Source organism: Amblyomma mixtum, chromosome 3 (genome assembly GCF_055824585.1).
Source record: "Amblyomma mixtum isolate Tamu chromosome 3, ASM5582458v1, whole genome shotgun sequence".
NCBI lineage: Eukaryota > Metazoa > Arthropoda > Arachnida > Ixodida > Ixodidae > Amblyomma > Amblyomma mixtum.
In genome coordinates, this window is record NC_143014.1 from 371,611,527 (window position 1) to 371,637,970 (window position 26,444).

Below are 26,444 nucleotides of genomic sequence, written 5' to 3' on the forward strand. Positions count from 1 at the left end.
CGACAGCAACACAAGGGCTCGGCGGTCATCAAAGAACGGAATTACCTCAACTCTAACTGGATTTAAAGCTGACAAACTACTTTTGAAATAAGACACGTGAAGCAACCACTACAATGTCGAAGGACGCAGAAAAAGTTGTGCATTGATACGATTGTTCGAGATAAATCTAGTCGCGTCTCGCGCCACAAAGTGATATAGCCATGTGCCAACGAATTTGAACACAACCAGTAAACATTGCAAATATTCACGGCTACAGAAACCGAAAACTGAGAGAGTTGATGAACGTTTAGCATTTTGAACAGCCCGGAAAAACGAGCACTACGCAAAAAACACGCACACACACAAAGTGCTGAGCCCCGACTGTGGCGAAGAAGATAATGCGGCATGTTCACCGGAGCTGAGGGGTGCAGACGTTGTGCACAAGCACAGAAATCAGCTGTGCCGTGAAATAGCAGAAGCATATCTTGTCGCCACATTGTGCACCCCGTGTGGCGCCAACTCTTCAGTAGCGTTAAACCTGATTGAGGTGGATTATCTTGACGGAACTAGTGCTACATAATTCGGTTAACGCACGCATGTGGTTTTACCTGATTTTCTTGTTTATTGTCTGAGTTTGCAAGTTTTATAAACGTGAGTCCCTCAGTTGATGAGTTGATGGCGCTTCGTGTGCGTGCGTGTTGCTTGCTTAACTTAGTCCTTGCGCTGTTCAAAATGATATTCGCGGGAATGTAGCGTGCTTTCCTTTAAAACGCTTTGCAACAGCAAGGAATGGGAAGTGGATGAATGTAGGCTATGCATGGTAGCCTCCAGGAAGAAATTGAGGAGGACAGGGCATTATTCAAGTTTACACTAAACTTCAAGCTAAATTGTGCAGCGACGCACGTGCCATCACTCTGCACAATGCTGGGTATCCGAAGAAATAGGGAACCTGCTGGTCTGGTGCGCCTCCCGATTAGGACGGAGGAGCGACCGAAAGGTTAACGCGAAGTGAAATACGAGCAAGGCAAACGGGCTGCCAGAGCGCGGTCGCGTGATTCTAGCGCGCGTCTTGCGATGAAATATGGATCCGTCGATCCGGATACGCCCGGCCTGCGCTCGAGCCGTGCAACAAAAGGTCCGCGGCGACCCAGGGCTAGTTATAGTTGCGGAGGTCTATAAATTCGCGTACCCTGCAAGCGAGAGGGCATGCACACACGAGGGTGGAACAAAAGTCGGAACAAAAGGCGGCCGCTGCCAGAGCGCTGGAGACAATGGATGAAAGGCCCGAGCCCCGCTCTCGCATGTGCGCTGGCTCCGTGCGTTCGTGTGTGCACTGTGGAGATAAAACGAGAGTCTTCTTGTGAGTCTGCGTGTGTGAGCCGTCGTACGCGGGTATGATTTAACTCACTACGGTGCCGAGCAAGAATCTGCGAGTGGGCGCGTTGCAGTAAGCGAGGGGAAGGATAATTCCGACGACCCCGGCTGTGATTAATATCTACGCTCAGTTCCCGAAGCTCGTAGGTGCTGCTTTTTTTAATACAGCGGTGGCGTATGTTGTACGCATTCGCGCTCCCCTGGGAGGCACGCGAACGCTCGAGAGCAAAATGTCTGCATATTTTGAATGTGTGTATGTAGATACGCTTAAGTGCGTAATTTGCGCTCGCAGCGTACGCGGAGCATGATGCGAGCAGCTCGCGAGTCGACCGTACTGCACGGTGAACAGCGGAGCCAGCTTGTTATTTTCCCGTTTCGTGCTTAGGTTGCGCGACAGCTTGTGGAAAGCGCGAAGGCAATTCGAGCTTTCCCCACGATCCATGATGAAATAAAATGAGAAACAGGCAGTTAGCGCAGCGCGACTCAAGCTTAAATACAAGCCTGGAATGTGAGTGTCCAACCTGTCGGCGGGTTTCTTTATATTAACTATCAATTAATTTGAAATTTGGTAATGGTTGATATTTGCTGCAAAATGTATCACGTCATGTCCGTCTCCGGCGATTGTCTTAATTAGTCCCCCAGTTACTGACAATGCTCATCAAGAATTCCTCCAGGACTGCCTCAACCGCATTCAAGCTTGGCGCAGTCGCTCATGATGACTCTTAATCCAGTTAAATGTTAGATCATGTATTTTCATCGTCGTCGCAACCCGCACTCATTTGCATATAAAATCCGTGATGTGCCTGTAAAAGTTGTACCATCCTTGGCAATGCTATCAGCAATGTTCTATCATGGCGTGAGCATGTACCGAACCTGATCTAATCTGCGAATAAAAAACTAGACGTTCGTAAGCCTCATATTCGCGATGCGCCTCAAAATGTAAATTACTTATTTACGAAGCATTTATCAAGTCGAAAATTCAGTATGCATTCGCCATTTGATACCCACAGCAAGCATACATCACTGGTTCGTTAGAAACCGCGCAAAACAGAGCCGCCCGTTTCATTTGTCGCTCATACTCATCCTATATTAGCGTTTCATCTCTCAAGCTACCGTCCCAATTACCCAGCCTTTCCCTCCGTCGACGCATTTAAAGCCTGCGTCTATTTCAGAACTTTGATTACTGCCTGCTCAGACAGGAGCCATACATCTACGCACCCTCACGCGCGTCTCACCGCAGCGGTCATCCACTGAAGTGTTCACGACTACGTGCCCGTACGACTGCTTTTTCCTCCAGACAGCAAGATATTGGAACGACCTTCCCCATGAAATCGCAGCCATCCCTGCCCATCAAGCTTGCTAGGTAAATTCACGTCGGACCACTTATGTATTGCCCAAAAAAGGGGATCTTTGAAGAAATGCAAATGAAATGAAATATGCCCCGTGCATGAGGGCCTAAGTTTCACGTCAAACTAAGTTGCACCGCTTTCATAGTAAGTCCTCGCTACGTAGATTTCTAATTCTCAGTGCACAAAGTGCAAGCTTTTAAATGAATACACGCAATATCTTACCCGGCTTGTAAGATAATGGCGCACGACTGGCCGTAATGTGCCTTAATTTGCTTTATTTAAGGCTTTATGTAAGGTTTTATTTCAAGGGCGAAAAGCACCTACTTCCGTCTAGTATAAAGTTGTGTTCAATATATCGGCAGTTAATTGTTCTCTGCTGTAGCTTTGTATTTTTCGTGTTGCTATATATTACCCACTACCCGCCATAGGGCTGTGCCCAGAGGGTAAAATAAAGAAATAAAAGATAAAATTCTTTCGTCTGCATAGCTTCGTAAGAACAAAAATAATAAAAATTGACAGAAGATCGATGCGCTCATCCGACGGAAGTGGGTAGCATTAGACTTTCATTCCGCTTTGCATGACATGACACATCCCATATACTTGGATGCTTATGCTTGTTTTCTCCTTGTATACTTCTGTTATTGACTGCCTTGGACACTTGGTCTTCTATTCCATGTTTGATCTGCAGTATCAATCTACACTCGCTTCTCGAGGTGGCGTGTCGTGCAACTTTACGATGATGGTTTGTGGTCGGCAAAGTAGCTCCTTATGTTGTCGAGAGACATTATGGCTGGTTTTCAATGGAAGTGTTTTTTGGGGGGTGGATCCGGACGACTTCGGAGTGGCGAGGCGAAGAATTCCATGCAAGGCTCCTACGAAGGCACTCTGCTTTCTCCTATTCTGATTAAAGTCTCGACAGAAGCGCGCCAGAGGAAAGAAAACACACCACCATGTCTCTTATTTCCCTTCCTCTCATGAACCAGCCCTAACGGCGGAAACGGGTGGCGTACAAACTGTCGCTGCCCATCTGTGACAGTTTGTATGCCACCTGCTTCCATGAGACCCCCTCATAAGCCCCGTAAAGCGTCAAGGAAGCTCGCACACGATGGAGCATACTATGTCCGCTCCTCTTCTCAGCTCATTTTGCTCCTCAGCTTCCACCTTCCACGGCTGCCACCATGGCAACCACCCTCATCTTCTCCGTCACTTTACGGTCTCTCACCCCTCTTCACTAGAAGCTGAAGGGAGGATTTCTCGCTCTCCAGTTTTGCCAGGAAGGTGTCTCCCGGAGGCCTCAGAAAACAACACCGATCAACAATTGTTTCCAGCGTGGTGATTCTAATGCTAGGCGTAAAAAGAAGAAAATCGAACAAGACCCACACGACAGCTGCATGATGAATGCACGCACGATAGGAGTTTCGTGCAAGCGCTCTCAGCTATATAAAAAATGGCGTATTAATCCATGAGATCTCATATATAAATTCGAACAGCGTCAGAAAATTCGTACGCTGCCTAGGATATTTTGTAGTCTTTTCTAGTCTAGATCGTGGCGTCCGTTAGAGTAGAATGTGCTGGCTACGAGTGAGAGAATAGATTAGAGAACACGCTACTAGCTTATGGGAACAATCGACTTTTTTGTGTCACAATTTTTTCAACTATCCTGGCAACAATCACTGATGAAAGTTCTTTCCCGCGCATTATTTTCACTGATAGTTCTTTAGCTGCTGCATGGAAAATCAACTTGATACCAGGAACACACCTTTCTAATATTGTTTCTGATCATCTAGAAGACTCTGTTCACTACAGTGTACGTTCTGGTTTTCGATAGCTCGTGGGTATATGTGTTATTTAAATTGATTCATGATTATTTCTCAGCTGTGCATTGACTGTTGGAAGCCAAGATAACAAATTCCAAATCACAGTTGGGTGGTGTTTTGAGGACCATGCGTTTTGATGTGTTACTGTACGTTGTCTCTTCTCCCCACAGTATATATGTCAGATTTTGCAGCAGCATGGTGTCCTCCTTCAGAGCAAACAAAATTCAGTGTTTCCTACTACGTTTCTCTAATTTAGAAAATGTATCTACGGGCAGTCTTACATTTGGTGAAATCAGGACCACCTCTCTCCCGCTTATAATGCGCTTAGTGAATCAGTTAATTCCGTAATTCCGAGCTTGTTCACATACTAATAGATAAGCTTAGGTTTTATGGTTTAGGTTTTATGGGGTTTAACGTCCCAAAGCGACTAAGGCTATGAGAGACGCCGTAGTGGAGGGCTCCGGAAATTTCTACCACCTGGGGTTCTTTAACGTGCTTTAATAGATAAGCATTAAATGAATAGCGTAATGCTTACAGTCACTTATTTAGCCCTTCAATGCGGATAATTTTATAGATAGTGAAGAATCTTTGTGGTGTCAGCTGTTCTTAAAGCAAAGCATCGCTTTCAGCGCACAGCCCGATATCCTGTCCGCGTTCCTGATTTTTGCTATTTTAAACCTATTTCGGCAACAGTCTTTAACAAGAATTAACGGCAACTCACAGGGCAGTAAAGATGTATAATGGGAATATACACTAAAAAAGTTCAGGAATGGCTTTTCAGGTTATGTGGGTGGAATAAGCACAATTAGTTGAAAACTGTATTAGCTTATTGAAGCCGCCTTTTCAGCCTGTCGTCAGTAGGAGTGGGCATTTGACCTCAGATACCTCGACCTCACCTTAATCTGAAATAAAATTGACCTTACCTCAACCCCAGCTGCCCTCATCTCACTTTTCCAGAGGACACTAGCGACCTTACTCAACCTCACCCCAACCTCATATTGAGAGTTGAGTTTGGGTACTGTACCTAAAATATAAAGATAAAAGAACTGAAATTTGTGTAGGCGATTACAAATTACCTCAAAATTTTCTGTATAAGCCCTAGAGAGGATTTCTGACCTCAAATAGGTGATCCCTTATGCGTCCACCACGTATCACAGAGCAGATACCGATAAAACTTATTCGTCCCCGTGTTTTCAAACGCAATATTGCAGTATTGAATTATTTAGAGCAAGGCTATAAGGATTTAACCAGGCGTATTTCACTGGACTCTGTATCTGTAAACAATACATGAGGAAAGTTCAAGACCATTGTATTGAATTGTATAGTCTCATTTGGTCCAAAACGTGCCAAAAAACTTAGCAGATATTAATTACCTTTGGATAACACAAAAAGTCATTCACAAAAAACATTCTCTAAAACGAATGAGGGCTAAAAAAGCAGCCTTTAAATCAGCAGGCCGTTTAGTTAAATCCATTTTTTAAATCATCTCCGAGAAAATTTTAGAGACTTATATCGAAGCACAAGGCCTCTTCAATAAATATTTTCAATCAATTTTAACTTGGGACGATGGACTTACGCCCCAGACAGAACTTTCTAATAAACAGTCTTTACCAGAGCTTAATCTGAGGCACGATGGAATTCTTAATTTACTTCTTAATCTGGGCAAAAAAAAGCCCAGGCCCTCACCATATTCCAAATGCTTTTTTTAAACGGTAGTACATATTTTACATGTTTTCTGTAGTACATATTTTTGAGAAATCACTTGAAAGCGATGGCGTTCCTAATCACTCCAAAGAGATAATACCTATTTGCAAGCAATCGCCAAAAGATGTCATAAATTATGAACGATCTACTTGACAAGTACATGTTGCAAAAGTTAGCGCATATTTTAGCCTAGCATTTAAAGAATTCATTGAAGCAAAGGACAGCCGAGGTAAAACAGCGCATGGTTTTCGACGAGGCTACTCAACATCAACAATTCTGACTGAGGTTACTAATGAAATTATTGAAAGTATCGGTATAAAGATTCATACAGTTATTATCTTCCTGGGCTTCCGTAAATCATTAGATAGAATTTCTCACAGAAAGCTTCTCATAAAAAACTATTCTTTCCTGGGTGGAATAAAATGGAGTGGGGCTTATCTGTCACAAAGGGTAAAGTGTCACTGGAATCTTGTTTCCTGTACAGAAAACCTCTTCGATCGGTGTGCCGCAGGGTTCAGTAATAGGCCCTTTACATTTGTCCATTTACACGCTTTGCCCTGACCAAGAAAATCCTCTTGTCAAAACGGGGGCAAGCATCCTGAGGCTTTCCCCACCCTTGTTCTCTTCTTGATTATCGAGAACCATCAGCCCGACCTCTCTCTACCGTGGACTCCATTTACGTTAGGATATGAGTTCAGGTTTTTCCCCGCCAGTAGCGATAAGACATTTTGCAGATGACACCATTGTTTTTGCAAGCATAAATTCTGTTGCTGAGCAATATAGAACTTAGTAAACAATTGGAAAAAATTACCATCTGGTGCAAAGACTGGCAAATGGAATTAACTAAATGTAAAAATTTTTCATGCATATGACGCGCAAGAAAGACCCATTAATTTTGCCTTACAGTTTCCGAACCTAAATATGGAGGAACATATTTTACACAGGACCTCTCCGGGTCTGTGCACATCGACAGCATTTGCAATAAAGCTATGCATAAGATTTCGTCATTGCGACGATAACTCTGAGACACTACCCCGGAGGCAAAACTGATGGCTTACGAAATGACTGTACGACCTCTTCTGTTTGAAGATGTGAGCCATATAGTACAGCCTATTACACTCGTATTCTTTTTAGAGCGATAGCTCTACTCCTGTCGTAACTCCCCTCTCCCCCAGCGAGTTTCACCGTATGACCTCTGGCTCCGCATTGTGACCTCTGTAGAGCCACACTTGTTTCTAGTCACGTATGCTGCGCGTGTCAGCTGCTGCGGAGAGGAGGAGTGAAGAGGCTAATCACCTACGCCGCGCGCGCCGCAGAAAGCAGGAGAAAGGTAGCGGCATCCTAGCACACGCGAGCGCCGCTATGGAGAGGAGGAGGAGCGGACGTGCCGCACTTCGCATGCGCGCGCCGCTGCGTAGAGCTCTGGCAAATATGCGCTCCGTCGCTGTCGCCGCGTTACGGAGAGAAGGAAAGGAGGCGTCCGAGATGTGCTGCGTGATGATGATGATGATGAAAATTTTATTTTCACCTATGCAAGAGGCCCCCTACTCCCCGGTTGTGGCACGCAGGCCTGTGGCACGGGGGCCGGCACCTCCGCGACTAAAGACTGGCGAACATGCATTGGTTGTTCGCGGATTCAGCCGCCAGGCGGACAGCTCATTGCTGGTCGGTGGGGAGCTCGCTCCCCAGCAGGCCTTCCAGGCTTCTCTTGCGATGTAAGCGCACGTTAAAGAACCCCAGGTGGTCGAATTTTCCGGAGCCCTTCACTACGGCGTCCCTCATAGCCCGAGCCTCCTTGGGACGTTAAGCCCCGATAAACGGAAAGCATAAACCTGAACTTTGAATATTATTTCTTACCTCATGAATGGCGTGGACAGAAGTTGTCCGCAAAAGTGTCCGCACGAACTGTCAATCATAAGTTGTGAGGTAATTAAAATGTAAAAGTAGATTAAGCAACAGTTGTTGGGAGTGATGGTAGTGATAGTGATACTCACTGCTTTGATGGTGATAGCGGTAATGACAGCTACTGACATTGAGCAAGAGATAGATAGTGATAGTGATGACAGCGATAGTGATAGTTGGTGATAGCGATGAAGATGATGAGAGTGACAGTTGCTGATCGCGACAATGATGATAGCGATGGAAAAAAATTATAAAAATAAATAATAAAAATAACATCAAAAATACGAAAACAAAAAATAAAAATTCAAACCATTACAAAATTTAAATGAAAAGGGGAGGGAGAAAGAGACGAATAGAAAGGCTTTCGCATTTCCGCTCTTAGGGAGACTTCAGTGTAACCTTGTAATTTTTGCCCCCAACACCCGGGCAGCCGGGCATTCCCAAATTATGATATCGAGGGTCCCCCTCGCTCCGCAAGGTCCTACATATATCTTCTTTCATATCGTCTACCTGGGTGCGAAATAAACAGGTGGGTTTTGCAAAATTTTCGCCCTGTAATCGTCGCCAGGCGATGGCCTCTTTATTGTTTAAGATTGGATCCGGTGGTGGCACCAGACGCCTTCCTAACCTATAGTTCTCAACGGTTTCCGTGTATGTTTGGAAAGGTTCGTCCATTCCGTAGCAGTCGGGCGACCCTACGGTGACCCGGAAGTAGAGGCCTCGGGCTAAACCATGGACCGCCTCGTTGCCGGGGGCGGATGTGTGTGTGGGGGTCCCAAACTGAGGTGATTGTGCGATCGATTTTGGCTACGGACAGGATTCGAGCCGTTTCCGGAGAGACCATGCCCTTTACGATGTTCCAGATTGCTGTTTTGCTGTCGCTAAGAATCAAACTAGCGTTGGTTCCGGCGCAAGCAAGCGCAATTGCGACCTCCTCGGCCGTATGTGCGTTTTTGCTCTAATGGAGGCGGCGGCGACTGGTGCCCCTCGGCCGTGGACTACCGAGGCGGCCTACACCCCCGAACTGCCACTCGCTGCGTCCACGTAGGCTACCTATGCTGCCCTAAATTTCCCGGCCCTTTTAGTCAGAGCCTCCGGCCTACCCTAACATTTCCCTATGGTGTTCTGGGTTCATCTTGCGGAGGAGGGGGGAGCTACATCTTCTCGCGACATTGTGGCGGTAGTGTGCCTTGTAACATATGCCCCTATCAAATTTTCGTCCTACCAACTCCAAGATGGTCCGGCCCGTACTTGCTCTACTCAGTCATTCAAGCTGGGCGAATCGCCCAACTCGGCGAGTTCAGTCCAGCTACTGTGCGCTCCCATTTCCAACAGGCGGTCTATAGAGGTGGAGATGGGTAAGTGTGCTGCGTACTGCCTCCGTGACGCCACACATCTTGACCGAGTGGAGCGTGAAATCGTCTGCCGGCATTGCATGCTCAGGGCACGAAAGTGGGTTCTGCATAGAACGCTGGTACACTTTGATGCGTTCAAAGGAACGCTGGCTGTGTTCGATGCAACGCCCAGTCGCCCACAGCCAAAGCTCCTGGCCGGACAAGGTACTAAACATCATTACAACCAGCGCTGTGTCTTATATCACCGGAGCTATCGATCGACATCGGTTCAGCAGCGTTGAACCCCTGTAAGTTTTTTGATGTCTTGAGCGGTAATTGTGATGGAGACTTCGAAAATTATATCACATTACAAAACCCCCGCTCTAGAAGGACAAAGTATTCATAGCACATCACATCCCCACAGTTTAGAGCCGAATATTTGAAACATTCATTTTTGCTCCGAACCATTGACGAGAGGAACACATTGCGAAAACATGTTGTTGAGTGCTCTGATGCGCACGCTTTCGAAAAAGAACTTTGCAAATATGCATAATCGGTAGAAATTACGATTTTTCCACGTATGTTTGTGAGATGTTTTCTGTATACAGGTTCCTGACAGCCTCGCTCAATATTCATTTCAATTCCTTGCGTTAAATTTGGAAATGATTGTTTGAAATTATGACGTGCTTGTTCTGATCTTCAAGGGCGGTGTGCGAACCTGCTGGTCCTTTTCCTGTTATTGATACGTTTTTGCTTTTATTTCTGAATGTTATGTATCTTACTGTTTATGCACGTTCAGCACATAGCTCCATTGTTACTTCGTGCTGCAAAAAATATCGAAACTCGCAACTCCTGTCTAGGCATAGGCTGATAGTATGAATAAATAAATATTAAATAAATAAATTAAATTTAAACGCGAGAATCCTGTTAATGAAACAAGCTAAATAAGGACAGTATCTTGGTAGCGGCTAGGTATGTCATTTAAGGGTGTATAATTATTAGATGTGTATCGTCACGCATATGCAATGGCGCATTCAAGACGAAAAACTGGTAGTCTCGCAGAAGAGCTCAAAGCGTTTATTTATGACTTCCACGTGGAAGAACATTACCTGTCACGGTTGCTAGAAGTCTATAACGAAAGAAATTCGCAGCAAGAACAAGACGGGAACTAAGATAATAAACCAGCACAAGCAGCACCCGTCCTGTCGTCTTGTTCTTTGCCGCGAAATTTGTATATTATGTATAAAAGCCAACTGGCCCAAACATCGGTGCTTCTTTGAAGTCTATGAATGTGCTTGAACCAGTCGTGCAGCTGACCCACTGTCCAAACTGCTTGCGGACCGTGGTCTGGCACCCGAGGCAGCCACTGCTACTTCTGTGATTACTGTCGGTTCCTTGCACACATTTGCAAGCATATCAGTTTTAAAACCTGCTGGATTTTAACGTAGTTAGGCCGAGCAGACCTGTGAAACCATGTGTCCAGCCTGTTTGGCGCATGTTATTGCTTTTCTGAGTCGTCGGCACGTCTGGCGAAGATATTAGACTGAAGTTAAGCTCAGATCGAGGTTAAGCCGATCTGACCTGTTCGCACCGAAGACAGATGCTGATGAAGACGACGACATGCAATGCCCAGCTCGAGATGGTGCTGCAGTGTAGCACGAGGCGTGAACGGCTGCGGTGATATCATAGTGCTCTCGTGCACAGGACAGCGAAGCTGATCTGTGCGCGCCGCCGCGGGTTCCAAACCCAGTCGTGGCAATATTGCCACCTGGTATTCTCAGGTGGCGCATGAAAGTGACGACGTTGAAGTGTATCGCACTGGGAGCCGCCGCGGTGGATCAGTGGTTATGGTGCTCGGCTGCTGACTCGAAAGACGCGGGTTCGATCCGGGCGCGGCGGTCGAATTTCGATAGAGACAAAATTCTAGAGGCCCGTGTACTGTGCGATGTCAGTGCACGTTAAAGAACCCCAGTTGGTCGAAATTTCCGGAGCCCTTCCCTACGGCGCCTCTCATAGCCTGACTTGCTTTAGGACGTTAAGCCCCCATAAACCGAACCATGTATCGGGCTAGCTAGCTGCCGTATTCTGGCTGTCGGTGAGTGTAGCCCTATCTTCGGTGAAATATTTTGGTTGAGGTGCTGGGAATCGATCCCTAATATGTCCCATACTCCTCCAGATACCCTGGGCTCCACTCCTTCACTAGTCGACGCCCCTGTGTACCGGGCTAGCCGGAGAAACCAAGACCTGCCTCCCGAGCACGAGCCTTTAGAGTTTGCCAGGGCACCCAGCCCTGCACCAGGGCACCTGTCAGCCAGGGCACCTGTCATGCAAGCTGCGGCCTACTACACCTTGCGGAATCCGTGACTGCCCAAACCATTCCACGGCAGTCAGCTCGAAGGCGCCGAAGGCTGGCGCGTCGAGTTTGAACGGGTCACCTCATTCAACCAGTGGTACGACGCCGCTTAGCTTCGAAACGTCTTCTTTAGTCTGGACGATGGAGCACGTACCTGGAACGAGAACCGAGAAGATGCCTTAACATCATGGCACGAGTTCCACCGACGCCTGCTGGTGACATACATCAGCACGGATCAATGAGAACGGGCAGAATGGGCTTTGCAGTCTCGCATTCCGATGCCAAAGGAGAATGTAACCAAGTACGTGGAGGACATGACGCGGCTCTTCCATCGAGCTCACCCGGCCATGCCCGAAGAGAAAAAGGTACGCCACCTCATGCACGGCGTTAAAGAGCAACTGCTCCCTGGCCTCGTGCGCACTCTACCAGGGACTATTGCTGAGTTCCTTACGGAAGCGGTCATGATGGAGAAGGTGCTCCTGCGGCGGTCTACCACCTTCGACAGGCCAGTACTCGCCACTTCGGCTACAGAGCCGTCTCCTGCCTTCAGGTCTAACCCTAATCTCCGCGAGCTCATCCGCTCCGTTGTGCGCGAAGAGATCTAGACGCTTTTCGGTGCTCCCCAGCAGACGGCCGGCTCTCTCGCTAGCCTAGTCCGCGAAGAGGTTCAAGCATTTAGGCCTTCGTTGTCGTCCGTTGGCCCGCCACCTTTTTCCACGGAGTACCGTCGGCCAACGTATGCTGAAGCCTTGCCACGTCCTGACGCCGCCAAGTGGCTCAGTGGTTATGGTGGTCGGCTGCTGACCCGAATCACAGTAGTGGCGGTCGAATTTCGATGGAGGCGAAATCCTAGAGGCCCGTGTACTGTGCGATGTCAGTGCACGTTAAAGAACCCCAGGTGGTCGAAATTTCCGGAGCCCTTCCCTACGGCGTCTCTCACACCTCAGTCGCTTTGGGACATTAAACCCCTTAAACCAAACCAAACCTTGCGACGTCCTGCGCCTTCTTCGGCGCCGTTTCCTCCGTCCAATCAAGCCTCACTGTTTTCCCCAAACCCCGACACGTACATCGACCATCGACGACCCCCCCAGCGGAAGACGGACCTGTGGCATGTCACTGCGGGTGTCACTGAAGGTAGGGCGACAGGTCACTGAAAGACAGTATACGGCAGCTAGCCAGCGCGATACACTTGAAAGTCGTCACTTTTATGCGTCACCTGAGAACACCAGGTGGCAATAATTATTGCATTTCTCCAGTTTGATGAAGGTCACCCTCAAGGTCACTGTCAATATCACCCTCTTCCTCGCTGGAGCTGGCGGGGCGCTCCTTCGATCTTACCCTACCTACTTCCCACTGGCTGCAGCTTGCCCGACTCTCCTCCGAACAAATCCGAGCTTACCCGAGTTACTCTTACGCTTCACACAAGACAAGATAAGATTTCGTGACGTTCTTTTCCATCAACTATAAGTTGACTACCAGGGGAGGGGCTGTGCCAACTGTGCACGATATGCTCCTTAGATTTTAGAATAGGCACAGAATCTAATAATTTGCTCCTCGTCGATATATTTGAGCTGTGCACGATACGCTCCTTAGATTTTAGAATAGGCAGAGAATCTAACAATTTGCTCCTCATCGATATATCCGCCAAGGTGGCGGATGCGCGCAGACATATTTTCATTATTTTTTTTTATTTGATACCTCAAAGGCCCCTGGCATGGGGCATTACATGAGGGATGTTCTGAATCTGACTATGTGGCACAGCCAGAGCCGGCACGGTAGAGCAGAAGGTTGCTTTCAACCAGCCTTTTCACCCATCATCATGCTCCTCGAATGCGCCACGGCAGAGACGACTTGTACGCAACTACATCAATAAGCGGCTTCGTATTGGGTATTCGGGTGTTGTTATTTTTATTATTCATCACGCATGAGCACTTGGTAGATAGGCTGAAATGCGCCTCTTTTACGCCGGTTTTCCCGTTAACGTCCGCTTGAGAATAAACTCTTTTCTACGCCGTACACCTCAAGACTATGCAAGACACCTGAAGAAAAGCTTACAGTGTGGCCAATCCTCTCCAGAGCAGCTCAGTGCCGCCGAGGTGGCGCCGTCGTTAAGGCGCTCGGCTGCCGACCCGAAGGACGCGGGTTACATCCCGGCCGCGGCTGTCGAATTTCGATGGAGGCGAAATTCTAGAGGCTCGGGTACTGTGCGATGTCAGTGCACGTTAAAGAACCCCAGGTGGTCGAAATTTCCGCAGCCCTTCACTACAGCGTCTCTCATAGCCTCAGTCGCTTTGGGACTTAACCCCCCTAAACCAAACTAAACCGAACCAGAGTAGCTCGGCAACCTAACTGATTCCATACGAGAGAAGGACAGGAAAAGAAAACGTTGATGATGAACTTGTCAAAACAAAAATCACACTTCACCACTTCTGCTCGTAATCAGTTCCGTCCACTAATCTTGACTGAAAAAAAAACAGAAAATTAGTGAGGATATTTATGTGACGCCGACTTCACGAGTTTTTCGCCCATCATCATCCCTTGTACACAAAATCTGGCGGCAAAAAATACATGTAGGCGTTATTTTTAAGGTATCTGTGATACAACATCTCAAATATGATATTTTTTCAGCGCCTAAATAACAGTTCCGAGAGCAAATGGTCCTGGAAAACGTGACTCTGTTTAAGAAGACACCGAATCAGTCAACGTTTGTACATTAGCCGAGCATGCCAGTCTCATGGTATTAGCTAGACCATCCCATCACACTTTCTTTCTACATTTTTGTTCTTTTCCCACTTGTCTAGCTAAGTACAACGCTTATGTAATCATCCCATATAGCAGAGTGTTTCGGCATTATAGTAATTCGGGATCGTAAAATCGTGTCTCGTTAACATTGACTTCGTTTTGGATGCACAGAATTATGGACAATTTTTCCAAGCACCAGACTTTTTCTATATGTTTACAACTGGGTTAGGTGCAAATTCTCTCTTTGGACAATGAGGAGTGCGTTAAGGTAACAAAGCTACGGCAGTAGCAGTGTCTATTATGCTTTCCCGCCTATGACCAAGCATTTAGTTCAGTGGAAAGCAGTGGCATCGTCTTGACCGCAGCACACGAGTAAAATATCTGGTTCTCTATCCCCCATCCTAGTTTGCCCAGGCCTGATGTGATTTGTGGCCGATGAACTTCCTGACCAGAGCGCCGTCCGCCAGGTACGAAGCTCACTTTAGGCAGAAGGGTATTGTAGATGAACATAAGTTTACATACAACCGATGCAAAAGAATGAAAAGCAAAAATATAGGCGTCATGTGGTTGGACCAAAGAGGAAACACCTCCCGCTGTGCTTGTTGGCCGCTGTCTCCATTGCTGCAGCTCCTCTACAAGCAAAATGAGAGAAGGAACACCAACACATGTCTTGTCTGCGGCTTGGCAGGAAACTCCGGCAGCGCCCTTCTATTCTTCTACACGCAGCCGTCGGCAGACGCGCTCTGCATATCGTCATTTCTTCGAAAATCGGAACAGCACTTCTTCAACTCGTAAGTATACACTGAAGAAGGATGGATAGCTGTGCGGGTTGGTAATAGTAGTTGATTGTGAGTGGTACCGCGCGGAACGGACAAAAGACAAAAGAGGGAACGACATGGACGAGGGCTGACTGGTAACTAAATTCTTTTATTGAAAATCACATTTTATGCATCACAGTCATGTGGAATAACAAGCGTAGAGCACTTCCACTCAGCACTCTCAAGTCATGTCTTAATATCTTACCACTTTCTAAGCTCTATAGACCGGTCATGTCTTCTTGACCGAGGTACTTTATAGGAATCAGCCGCTTTAAGGACGCGTTCTACCAACAACGATTGAGGGTTCGCGGCAGTTGATGCAGCGGTGCCGTGAGCAAGAGTATGCATCGGTGAAGCTACCATAAAGCGTAGCCTTTGTGTGAGGCGTTTGAGTTGCGCATCGAGCTCCAACTAAGACGACACTTCATCGCAGCTCCTAGGCTCCTGAAGGAACCTTGGCGCGGATTTAAAGCCGCATAGATAGCCGCACGCATCTATTGACATGGTAGCCTACCGGTTCGGGCTTGGCCAGGAAATAGCTGCGATTGCCATCCCCCTTCTTTTTTGCTTCTTGGGGAGTCGACAATTTACTTTCTTTGTGCGGGACCACGAGAGCTGGGAGATGCTATTTAATGTGTGCGTTAGCGGGTATAACACATTTTTGGATAGCGGGGTAAGGTTTCGGCGCCCTTTTACTAGTTATATCCAAGTGGTGCGCCCACGGTTGCCGCCTGCCGCTCAGATGCAGTTCCATAGCCTTAAAACATATTTTCAGGGTACCTACCTATTCGTTCGTAACTAAAGAGCGCTCGTTCAAGTGCAGCCGTTATAAGTGGGCTCGACTACTCGGAAGTATACTTCACGGAGTGAAGGGGATACATCGATTAAACCTCAATACCTACGGCGTCCTTACACTGCTTTTGTTGGCCCTGTTCTTTTTTTTGTGGAATCAGTGGTGCATTTGTTAAAAGTTCCTTAAATTACGTTCTTCTGCCAACGTAGGGCGCTCTACTTCTTATCGAGTAGCGGCGTAATGTACTGAACGGTTCCTTTCATTCGAAATCAAAGCAGTAGCCATGACGTAAGCTCATGTAACGGGCATCAAATAGACGAAGGAGTCTTGGTTTGGGCCATCCGCTCACAGCGGAACATCCGCGCTGCTTGCTGAACTGAATATATTTGCTTGCGGCATCAGACGCTCAAAGCTGCCGGGTCAGCGTGAGTTACGTGTTTCGCGCACAAGTGTCAAACCTCAGGCAGCCTTGGCGCCAATGGTGGAGGCAGGGATCATTGGCATAGTAGCCCACCTTTTCTGATTCATTGCGCAACCCTTCTAAATCGCTTTTTAAAGTCTCAACTCAAATGATATTTTGCCCTGTGCCTCTCATGTTCCACGTACACACCAATCTAAATCCCTCTGTGGAGCTTTGTCGCCTTTCCATGAACACATAAAGCCAACCTTCCAATCGTTCTCAGGCTAATCTCCAGTTTGTGTAGCACATATGATTTTGTACAGCACCGCATTCGCGAATGTTACTCCTGTGCCCACTACACCCTTTCACACTCTTCGTGTTGCTTCATATCTAATGTATTTCGACGGAGCTCTTTGGGTCATTATGGCCACGTTTCTTTTTCTTTCCTTCCTGAGATGTTCGTCATAGATGCTTAAATACTCGCTTCCGTCTACATTGCGCACTCTCAGATATCTGTACTTCAGGCTTGGCATTGCACTTCTCTGTAATAATATGATACCTGATTTCAGTAGCAGTACGGAGCCGGCAAATGTCAGTCCTGGGCCTACTACACCCTTCCACGCTCCTCGTGTTACTTAATATGTTACGTATTTCCACCTTGCTCTTTGCTTCATTATGCCAATTTCTTTTCCTTTCCGTTTTGAGATGTTCCTCACAGCTGTTTAAATATTCGCTTCCATCATTAATGTGCACTTTCACATATCACTTGAACAATCAGCGCTACCTAGTGAGTGGAAAATCGGAAAGGTGGTTCCAGTCTCCAAATCCGGCAGCAAAGCATCCCTTAGCAATTATAGTCCCAATGCCCTTAGCAATGCTTGTTGTGAAATCCTCAAATATATATCTACAACCCTGTCAAATTCCTTGAATCAAACAGATTTTTTACCTCGGCGGTACATGGTGTTCGGAAATCTTACACTTGTAAAACCCAGTTATTATCGTTCAGACATGCATTGCATCAGGTTCTAGACCTATCAACATTAGCTGACTGTATATTGTTAGAGTTTTCAAAAGCTTTCGACAAGGTTTGTCACAAATTGTTTCTTAACAAAAAAAAATAATATTGACTGTAACTTACTCAGATGGATTGATATCTTCTTCTTAATCGCTCACGAGTTGTTTTTGCTAAAGGTTATCGTTTATTTTTATTTATTTATTTATTTAAACATACTGTCAATCCCCAGAGGGATTGTAACAGGGGTGGGTACAGAAAAACAATTTTACAGTATTATTAACAAAGAATTATACCAGAGAGAGCGACACAATCGACTGGTTACATTAATACAGGACGTGTCAAAGTATATGTACAAGGAATTCAAGAGGCAACACAGAAAACTTACTGTGTTTCAAAATACATAAATAACAATGGTAAGTACACAATTTGTAAAAATTAGGATCATAAAATACATGCAAGTAATGCAGCCCCAAACAATGAAAGCAAAATGATCAATGTAATAATAACACAGATATCATACAATAGTATTACTCTGCGTTTGGCCACAATAGCGCTTCTTCTACTAGCTGGGTAAACTTTTCAGGCGAGCTTTGTTGTGCAATTATTGGATCAAGTTTGTTCCACTCGCGCACTGCGAGAGGAAAAAAGGAGTAGTGAAAGGCGTTGTTTTTACACGAGAATTCCTGAATTGTGAGAGCGTGTTTGTGGCGTGTGTTTCTAGAACGGTTGATACTAACAAAGGCTAAGGGATCAATCTTAAAGGAATTGTTAAGCAGTTCAAATAGGAACTTCAAGCGGTGTACCTTGGCTCGGTTAGTCAGCGTCGGAAGGCCTGCGAGATGTAGTAGTTCAGTTGGGGAATCGGTGCGGCGGTACCTGTTGAATATGAAACGAACAGCCTTGCGCTGCACGCTTTCTAACATGGTTACATCGTTTTTCACGTACGGAAACCAAGCTATGTTGGCGTATTCAAGAGCTGGACGAATAAGGGTGACATATGCGAGTTGCTTAGTGCAGGGAGCAGAATGACGCAGCATGTTTGAGAAAAAACAGTTTGTTCGTAGCTTTTTTTGTGACGTTTCGAACGTGCGTTGACCAGTTAAGATCTGATGTTATTGATACGCCCAAGTACCGATACTCCTGCACTTTAATTAGTGGGACGTTATTGAGGCGATATTCAAAATTTAACGGTGTCTTTTTCTTGCTAATTGTCATGGAAACTGTTTTGTCTGGATTCATAATCATCTGCCATTTATTGCACCATTGCCAGACACGATTCAGGGCGTTGTTAAGGTTTACTTGGTCATTGGAATTTTTAATCTCTTCATAAATCACGCAATCATCTGCGAATAGGCGAACTTTGACATTTATATCCCTGGCTACGTCGTTAATAAAGAGTAGGAATAAAAGCGGAGCAGGTACTGAGCCCTGTGGGACGCCGGATAGAACAGGAACCGTGTCTGAAACGCATTCACCAAGCTGTACAAACTGGTAGCGATCTGCAAGATAGTCACTAATCTAGCGAAGAATCGGGCCGTCTCCAAATAAGTTCTCTAGTTTAAATAACAATTTCACGTGGGACACCCGATCAAAGGCTTTTGATAAATCTCAAAAAATAGCATCAATTTGTGACTGGTCGTTAATGCCTAATGCGAAGTCATGAAGGGTTTCAATTAGCTGGGTAACGGTAGATAGGCCGGATCTAAACCCATGCTGGTTTGAATTAAGTAGATTGTGTTCTTCTACATACTGGGTCATGTATCTAAGTATTATATGCTCCAGTAATTTACAGCACGTGCAGGTCAGTGAAATGGGACGATAATTAGTAGGTGAAGATGAGTTGCCTGACTTGTGCACGGGGACTACTTTAGCTATTTTCCATTCTGATGGTAAACGGCCTTCCCGGAGTGATTTTGAGTATACAAGAGAAAGAAATTTACTGACTGGTTCCGCATACCGTCTCAGAAAAGCATTTGGGATTCCGTCCGGTCCGTTGCTTTTCTTCTCGTCTAGATTCAGCAGAAGCGATAACAGTCCGCTCTCAGATATAATAGGAACGCCTGGCAGTTTGACGTGGGCGGTAGTGCTGGGCCTGCATTCAGGAAGCTGGTTGTCGTCTGGCGTAAAAATTGACTGAAAGTACCGGTTGAATGAATCTGCCTTTTCTCTGCCTTCCTGGAGAGATACCGGCGGATGAGGGTTTGGACGTTGATTTATATAATGCCAAAACTTATACGGGGCTGTTTTGATAAAATTGTTTAATGTGCTACTGCAGAAACGTTCTTTCGAGCATTTAATTTTACTCTTAAGTGACTTTGTTAATTCCTGGATCCGCAATTGGTAGGCTGGGACAGCTCGTAACTTGTTAGATTTGCGTAGCCGTTTTATTTTGCGCTTCGTATGTATTATATCACGCGTGATCCAAGGATTTTGCTTACGGATGACCTTTTTTGTTAAGGGTACAAAACTGTCAATGCAATGCCCAATATGAGCTTTGAATTGAAGCCAGGCCTCGTCTATGCTGGTTTGTTCATTGGTGCAGAGATCATAGAAGTCTGGAAATTCGTGAGCAAGGTATGTAAGTATGGCTGCGTCATCTGCTCTATTAAATACGTGTACACTTTTAAATGGACGATGAGAGCGAATGACATTCGGTAAGGGCAAGGTGCACACCACCAGTTCATGGTCAGAAAGGCCTTCATGTGTATGAATGTTAATTGTACCGCGGAGGAAGTGGTCTGTAACAAATATTAGGTCGAGAATTGTTCTGGACGCTCCCTGGATGCGAGTGGGCGTGGAAACAAGCTGACTTAGGTTAAATGTGAATAAAAAATCACGCATTATGGAGCTTGCCACAGTTCCTGAACCCAGAGAGCTCCAGTCAGTTTCTGGAAAGTTAAAATCTCCTGCTATTAGGATCCTGCTGCCAGACATATGCCTTAACATGTAATCAAACAAGGGATCTAGGTACGAGTTTTCTGCGTTTGGTGGCCGATAAACAACGCCAACGTGTGCGATACCATTTGTCAGATAAATCTTACACCAAACTGCTTCAACTGTTGGAGCGTCCGGCATGACTGAATATTTTATGTCACCTTTCATAAGCAGAGCGACGCCCCCTCCTTTTGATTCTCTGTCTTTTCTTACAATTGTGTAGCCCGGCGGCACAATTTCACGGTCTGAAATGTTTTTGTGCAACCATGTCTCTGTAACTGCGACAATATCGGGTTTAAAAGCCAGCACAATAGCTTCAAGTTCATGTGTTTTATTTGTAATACTGCGTGCATTTAAGTTGAGTACAGTTATTGACGTTTGCTCCTGGTGATTCGCTTTCCGGTGTTGCTTTGATCTTCGTTTTTTGGCTCAACTGGAACAATGTCACTGCTCTCACTATGCCACGTGAAGAGCTGACCATTTATTTTCACTTTGTCATATACCAGAGATACCTTTTCTTTTCTATCACGGTGTTCTTTAGTGCGGTCCCATAATTTTTTCCTAACATTCCTTACAGCAAGCGAAAAATCTTCTCCAATGGAGAAACCGGAATCTTTTAGTTTAGAACATTGTTTAAGAATGCTAAGTTTGTCTCGGTAGTCAAGAAACTTCATGATTATAGGCCTAGGTCTAGTTTCCTTGTCTTTACTTGGTCTGCCCAGACGATGAATTCTTTCAATGTCTGTCTTTGCAATTCCAAGTATATCCTCAAAGACCGTTTTCGTGACAGTTTCATGCAAAGTGTCTGTAGTTTCATCCTCCTGCTCCTTAACACCATAAATGATTAGATTAGAGCGACGGCTTCTGTTCTCAAGCCAATCGATTTTGCTGGTCATGGCAGCAAGGTTACGTTCTAATTCCGTAACTTTCCTGGCGCACTCCGTGACTTGCTTTTCAAGCCCACTAATTTTTTCAAGCTTCTTTTCTATTGCAATAAGCTTCTGGTTGGTTACAGCTTTACCTTTCTTAATTTCCTGAATATCTTCAGCAATTATCTTCAGCTGTTCAGCAATCGTTTGGTCAATAGGGCCGGGATTTTCTTCGATATCACCGCTAAGCAAAAGCAGATATCGGAGCGACACAATCACATTCAAGAGCAATTCACAAAGCGGCTGTGGGCACGGCAGCAACAGCAAGCAGACGTTGTTACTTCTAAATGATTTCCCGTAACGTTTGCTCACCTGTACAAAAAATGCGAACGGGTTGGTGACGCTCATCTTGGCGTTGCCGCCGCGCCCACTTTGCATAACCCCAGTTTTACAGAGGTGGGTTCCTGAGTTCCACAAGGCTCAGTTCTTGGGTCTCTATCGTTTTAATTACATTAATGACCTCCGCTCTCTTGTGCGCTCCCATATTCACCTATTGGGTGATGACTACTTAACTTAATTTTTACAGAAATAACCAACGCTAACGGCTTAACAGTACTGCAGTCTGACCATACCAGCATTGAAAACTGGTGCAAGGAAAGTGTAATGCAGCTAAATATTAACAAATGCGAGGTCATGCATGTATCTAGAAAAATTTCCGCCCTCCTCCCCACTACTTCGATAACAATTCTTTGGAATCAGTTTCACTATATGAATACTTCGGTGTTCACATTACATAAAACATTAACTAGTCTCTTCATGCCGAGAACATAATTAAAAATGCTGATCACATGGTAGGCTACTTCCATCGCAACTATTTTATTGTTCCTTCTAATTGGGAACTATTGCAGTGTAAGTCAAGTCGTCTTTATTTACACCGGGGCAAAAAAGGTAAACACATTTCACTTGAAGCAGCCTGAGCCCTCTTGTACAAAGAAAAAAACACTGAAAACGACAGAGCTGGCTGGATAACTGATGTACACAAACATTAGCGGGGCAAGAAGGAATATGAAGTCAACAAGTCAACAACAGTTAACAGTAAGGGTACATCTGTTAAGGAAAAAAAGACAATACGCAGATAAAAAAGATTCCTACGACTATTTACATTTCATGTTATGAAACAAAATGTAATCGCAAAACTTTACCTAAGCATACAAGATTTTAAAAAACCTCGTGTATCTGAGCACAGATATTAAAGAAAACATGAAAGGCACCAGAGCGTCGCGAATTACACGCGGGATGCTCTTTTCCACAGATTTGCCTTTACTTAGCAGCTCATGTAATAAATGTGGAACAGCAGAGCGCAACATCAAACGTCCGCATTCTGTGTGGGACAAGGGAATGCATCAAAATGATTGATTGCGAAATGGACTTGTTGGAATGGCTGTTTTGAGGCAAGATAGTTCTAGAAACTTATTCTGGCGGTAATGGATACATTTTTATATCTCATTACTAAATTATATTTGTACAGGTCATGAACTGGTGTGATCTGAAAGCGAGCAAACAGTGCCTCTGTGTGCGCACGGTAATCCACATTTGCGATATGTCGGACAGCTTCCTTCGGAGGATGAATATTTTATTTATGCTTGCCTGCGTTGTATTTTCCCATACCAAGAAGCAGTAATTTAAGGAAGGTAGAAATAGTTTATTATAAATCATCACATTTATAGAAGTCCGAAGAAAATACTGAAATTTTGCCGGCACTCCTACGCAATTAGTAAGATGACATATAACTGTGCCAACGTCAGCGTCCCAGATCATATTCTTGTTGAAAAATACTCAGTGTTTCACGGTATCTACAATTTCTTTGACCGAATATCCAATGGTAAACTGAAATTCTGACATGATCCCCCTATGTCGTGCGTGGAAAATAACAGCTTTTGTCTTTTTGCGTTTAGAACTAGGGAGTTTTTTGTTTGCTTCACTGTTTTAGGCCATCTAACGTGCTGTTATAATAGGGACAAAGAACTATAGTACTGTGCTTAAAAAAAGATGTTGGTGTCGTCTACATAATGATATATTGTGGCTTACTAGTTATTTTGACGATGTCATAAGTCTAATGGATGAAAAGTAATTTTCCTAAAATACTTCCCTGGGGAACTTCAGTCGTGATTTGCTGCAAGGAGGAAAATGCCTTTCCTATTTCCACGCATTGGAAACGGTTTTGCAGATATGATTCTAGCCGAAGGAGTTTTTTGCCACGAAAGGCATAGAGTTCAAGTTTCTATAGTTGTCTATGATGATTGAGGTGATCGAGGCCTTTTAAAATATCTATGAAGATTCTTATGCACACCAGTTTATTTTCAAACGCTTCAAGAATTATGTCTTTTTGTTTCAGTGGAGCTGTTCCGGTAGATCGGCCTTGCATAAAGAAATGTTGAGAGGCAGACAGCAAGTTGAATTTGCTGCAGAATTTGCATAGTCGCTTACAAATAATTTTTTCGAAGACTTTGAAAAGTTCGCAAAATAGATGTCGGTCTCTAATTTCATATGTCACTCTTATCTCCATTTTTTAAAATTACAGTGACTTTTGTCACCTGCATCAGTTTTGGGAAGCATCCTATTGATAAGGAAAGGTTATAGATATAAGTAAGCAGAGGAGATATAACGCCTCAAATATATTTTGAAATATATCTTGAATTCTATTTTTATTATTAAGCAAAGAAAAATGCTACGTGCTTCCTGTTAATCGGTAGGTTCAAGGAATATAGCTTTATTATGTCTCTTAACCCCGCGCATCGGTTCCTGTGAACATGGTGCAATGCTCACAGCATCACTGAGGAGTTCGTTAAAATTTTCGGCAAGTTGTGATCCCTGTACCGCTTTGCCTTCAACGATAAGTTCGCTTACACGTGCAATGAATGCTGTGCGGTTAAGCAGCTTATTAAGTTTTTTCCGGGTTTGAGCGATGCCCTGACTCCAGTCCAATTGGATGTGTTCGTGCAAGTATTTTCTTTTATCGCTCCTTATAAAAGCAGTCACTTTATTGCGGTATCATTTGCATGCCGTTAAATCATTGGATGACTTAGTTTTTAGAAACTTCTATCAAAGTTTGATACTGTTTTTTGATCATCTTCAGGCCTTCTTTGGTGATTCATGATTTGCGTTTTCTACTTTTTTATGCGATCTTTCCTTAAAATAATCGTGGTAAAGCAAAATGTTCAGTTGGGCGAGTTGGTAGATATTCATGATGTGAACAGCGCGAACTACAAGGGACAAGAAAACCAGCGCTCGTCCTGTGTCCCTTCTTTTCTTGTTCCTTGTAGTTCGCGCTGTTCACATCATGAATCGTGGTAAAGACTCTTTAAGTTGACAATCAATGCTTCATACACAGCATCTGCTGTATCTGAAGCAAATACGGCATTCTAATTTCGATTTATGAGGCTTGAACGCAAACCATCCAATGTCAGAGATGTAATAGTCTGTGCTGTTATCAACCTTTCAGGGTATCGCGAGATTTTTGACCTACATATTCAGCGGCCATATAAATGGGAAGATGGTCGCTCATGTAGTTCCGTACGACTCCTGAGAGCAAGGAGCTTGGGTTTATATTGCTGATAAAGAAATCAATGAGTGTCGCGCTGTATGGCGTGATGTGTGTTGCTGTGCTTGCTAAAATCGTATTGCCAGTAGATCGATAACTGATAAAAACATTGCCTGAGTTGAGCAGGGCTTCGATACATCTTTATTAAAATCATCCCCAAGAGTCAAAGTTGTTATTGTCTGTAAAATAGTTGAGCAAGCTTTCTAAGCGCTCAATAAAGTAACATAAATCAGAATCAGGTGGTCGATACATAACAGGAAGTCCCTGGCTGCGTGCAATCAGTGTTAGACATTCGAATTCTCTATTCATAACTTGAATTCGGAAGTGATGTCGCAGTTGAATCCATGTTTCATTAGCATTGCAAGCCCATCCCCTTGGCTGTTAGATCGGTTTAAGAAAAATGTCTGATAGTTATCTCGCTTGTATATGTGGTGATAACACTCATACCACGTCTCAGTGAGCATAATTGTGTCAAATTATAATTCAAATTCGTCTCGCAGATGAAAAAGTTCTTCCTCTTTGTTTCTTACAGAGTGATTTTTTAAAGAGAAACATATGAAACCATCATTAGGATGAGCCCGAACAATAGCATTCACATCGAGTGAAGATGCAGCCTTGATTTTTAGTGAACGGCAGGGCGCCAACAAAAATACTTATTCACACAATATTTTCCACATCCCGTGCGTCAAGAATATGTGAGACAGTCGAAGTTTCCCCTTTCCGCGCAAAAATGCCGTTTATCCACACAAAGCTTCAACCCTTCTCTTTCTTTCTAGCGATGGCTTTGCCTAGCAGCTGCTTGATGGCTGGGCAGAGGTGCTCATTTAAAAATATCGGAGAGTCGGACTCATGACCGAGAGCTTCTGTCAAGATTCTCATTTTCTTTGTCTTGTTCACAACTGCGTCGCGCTTGACACGGCTCTTGAATTGCACAGTAATGTGAGGGACGGCTGTCTCCTTCTTACAGGCAACTCGATGACATACGTCAGTATCAGTCATAAGCTCATTTAAAAGTGCGTCAAATTCATGAAGAGGGTTTTGAAGGCCTTCATCTTTTGAATGAGGTACTCATTTGATCTCAGTGTTGCATTTCTAGAATACTGTTCGGATGCAGTGATTTGTTTTTCGTGGTGAAAAACTTCACATTTCACCACCACCATTCAGCAGTTTCTCATGTTCCTGTCTGAGAGCCTTATTTTCTTTGATCCGCTCGCTGTATTCATTTTTGATGCTCTCAAACTGTTCATTGTAAAACTCTTGGCTTTTTTTAAGTTCTCCGATTTCCGTCCTCAGTTCCCGCTCCAATTTCGATTTGAATTAATTCATTTCCTACCTAAGCTCCTCACGAAACCGAGCAAAATCTCCCATCTCATGTCCAGGGTGTCGAACCGGTATTTTTTCAGGTTTCGTTCAGGGTCGGGTTTCGGCCTTTCGGCTTTAGTTCCGGGTTCGGCTCCAGA

At 44.8% G+C, this 26,444-nt stretch overlaps 1 protein-coding gene across 1 annotated transcript; it reads right to left on the minus strand.

The window, feature by feature from the left end:
* Window positions 1–20,882: 20,882 nt before the first annotated feature.
* Window positions 20,883–21,821, minus strand: LOC149356772 (uncharacterized). Its single transcript, XM_089576430.1, has one exon. The coding sequence runs from the start codon at window positions 21,819–21,821 to the stop codon at window positions 20,883–20,885; it is 939 nt and encodes a 312-aa protein (XP_089432556.1).
* Between the last annotated feature and the right edge of the window lie 4,623 nt (window positions 21,822–26,444).

What these genes read in the sequence shown, in the direction of transcription:
- LOC149356772 (XM_089576430.1), bottom strand. Translation starts at nt 21,821, where the DNA reads ATGCAAAGTGGGCGCGGCGGCAACGCCAAGATGAGCGTCACCAACCCG.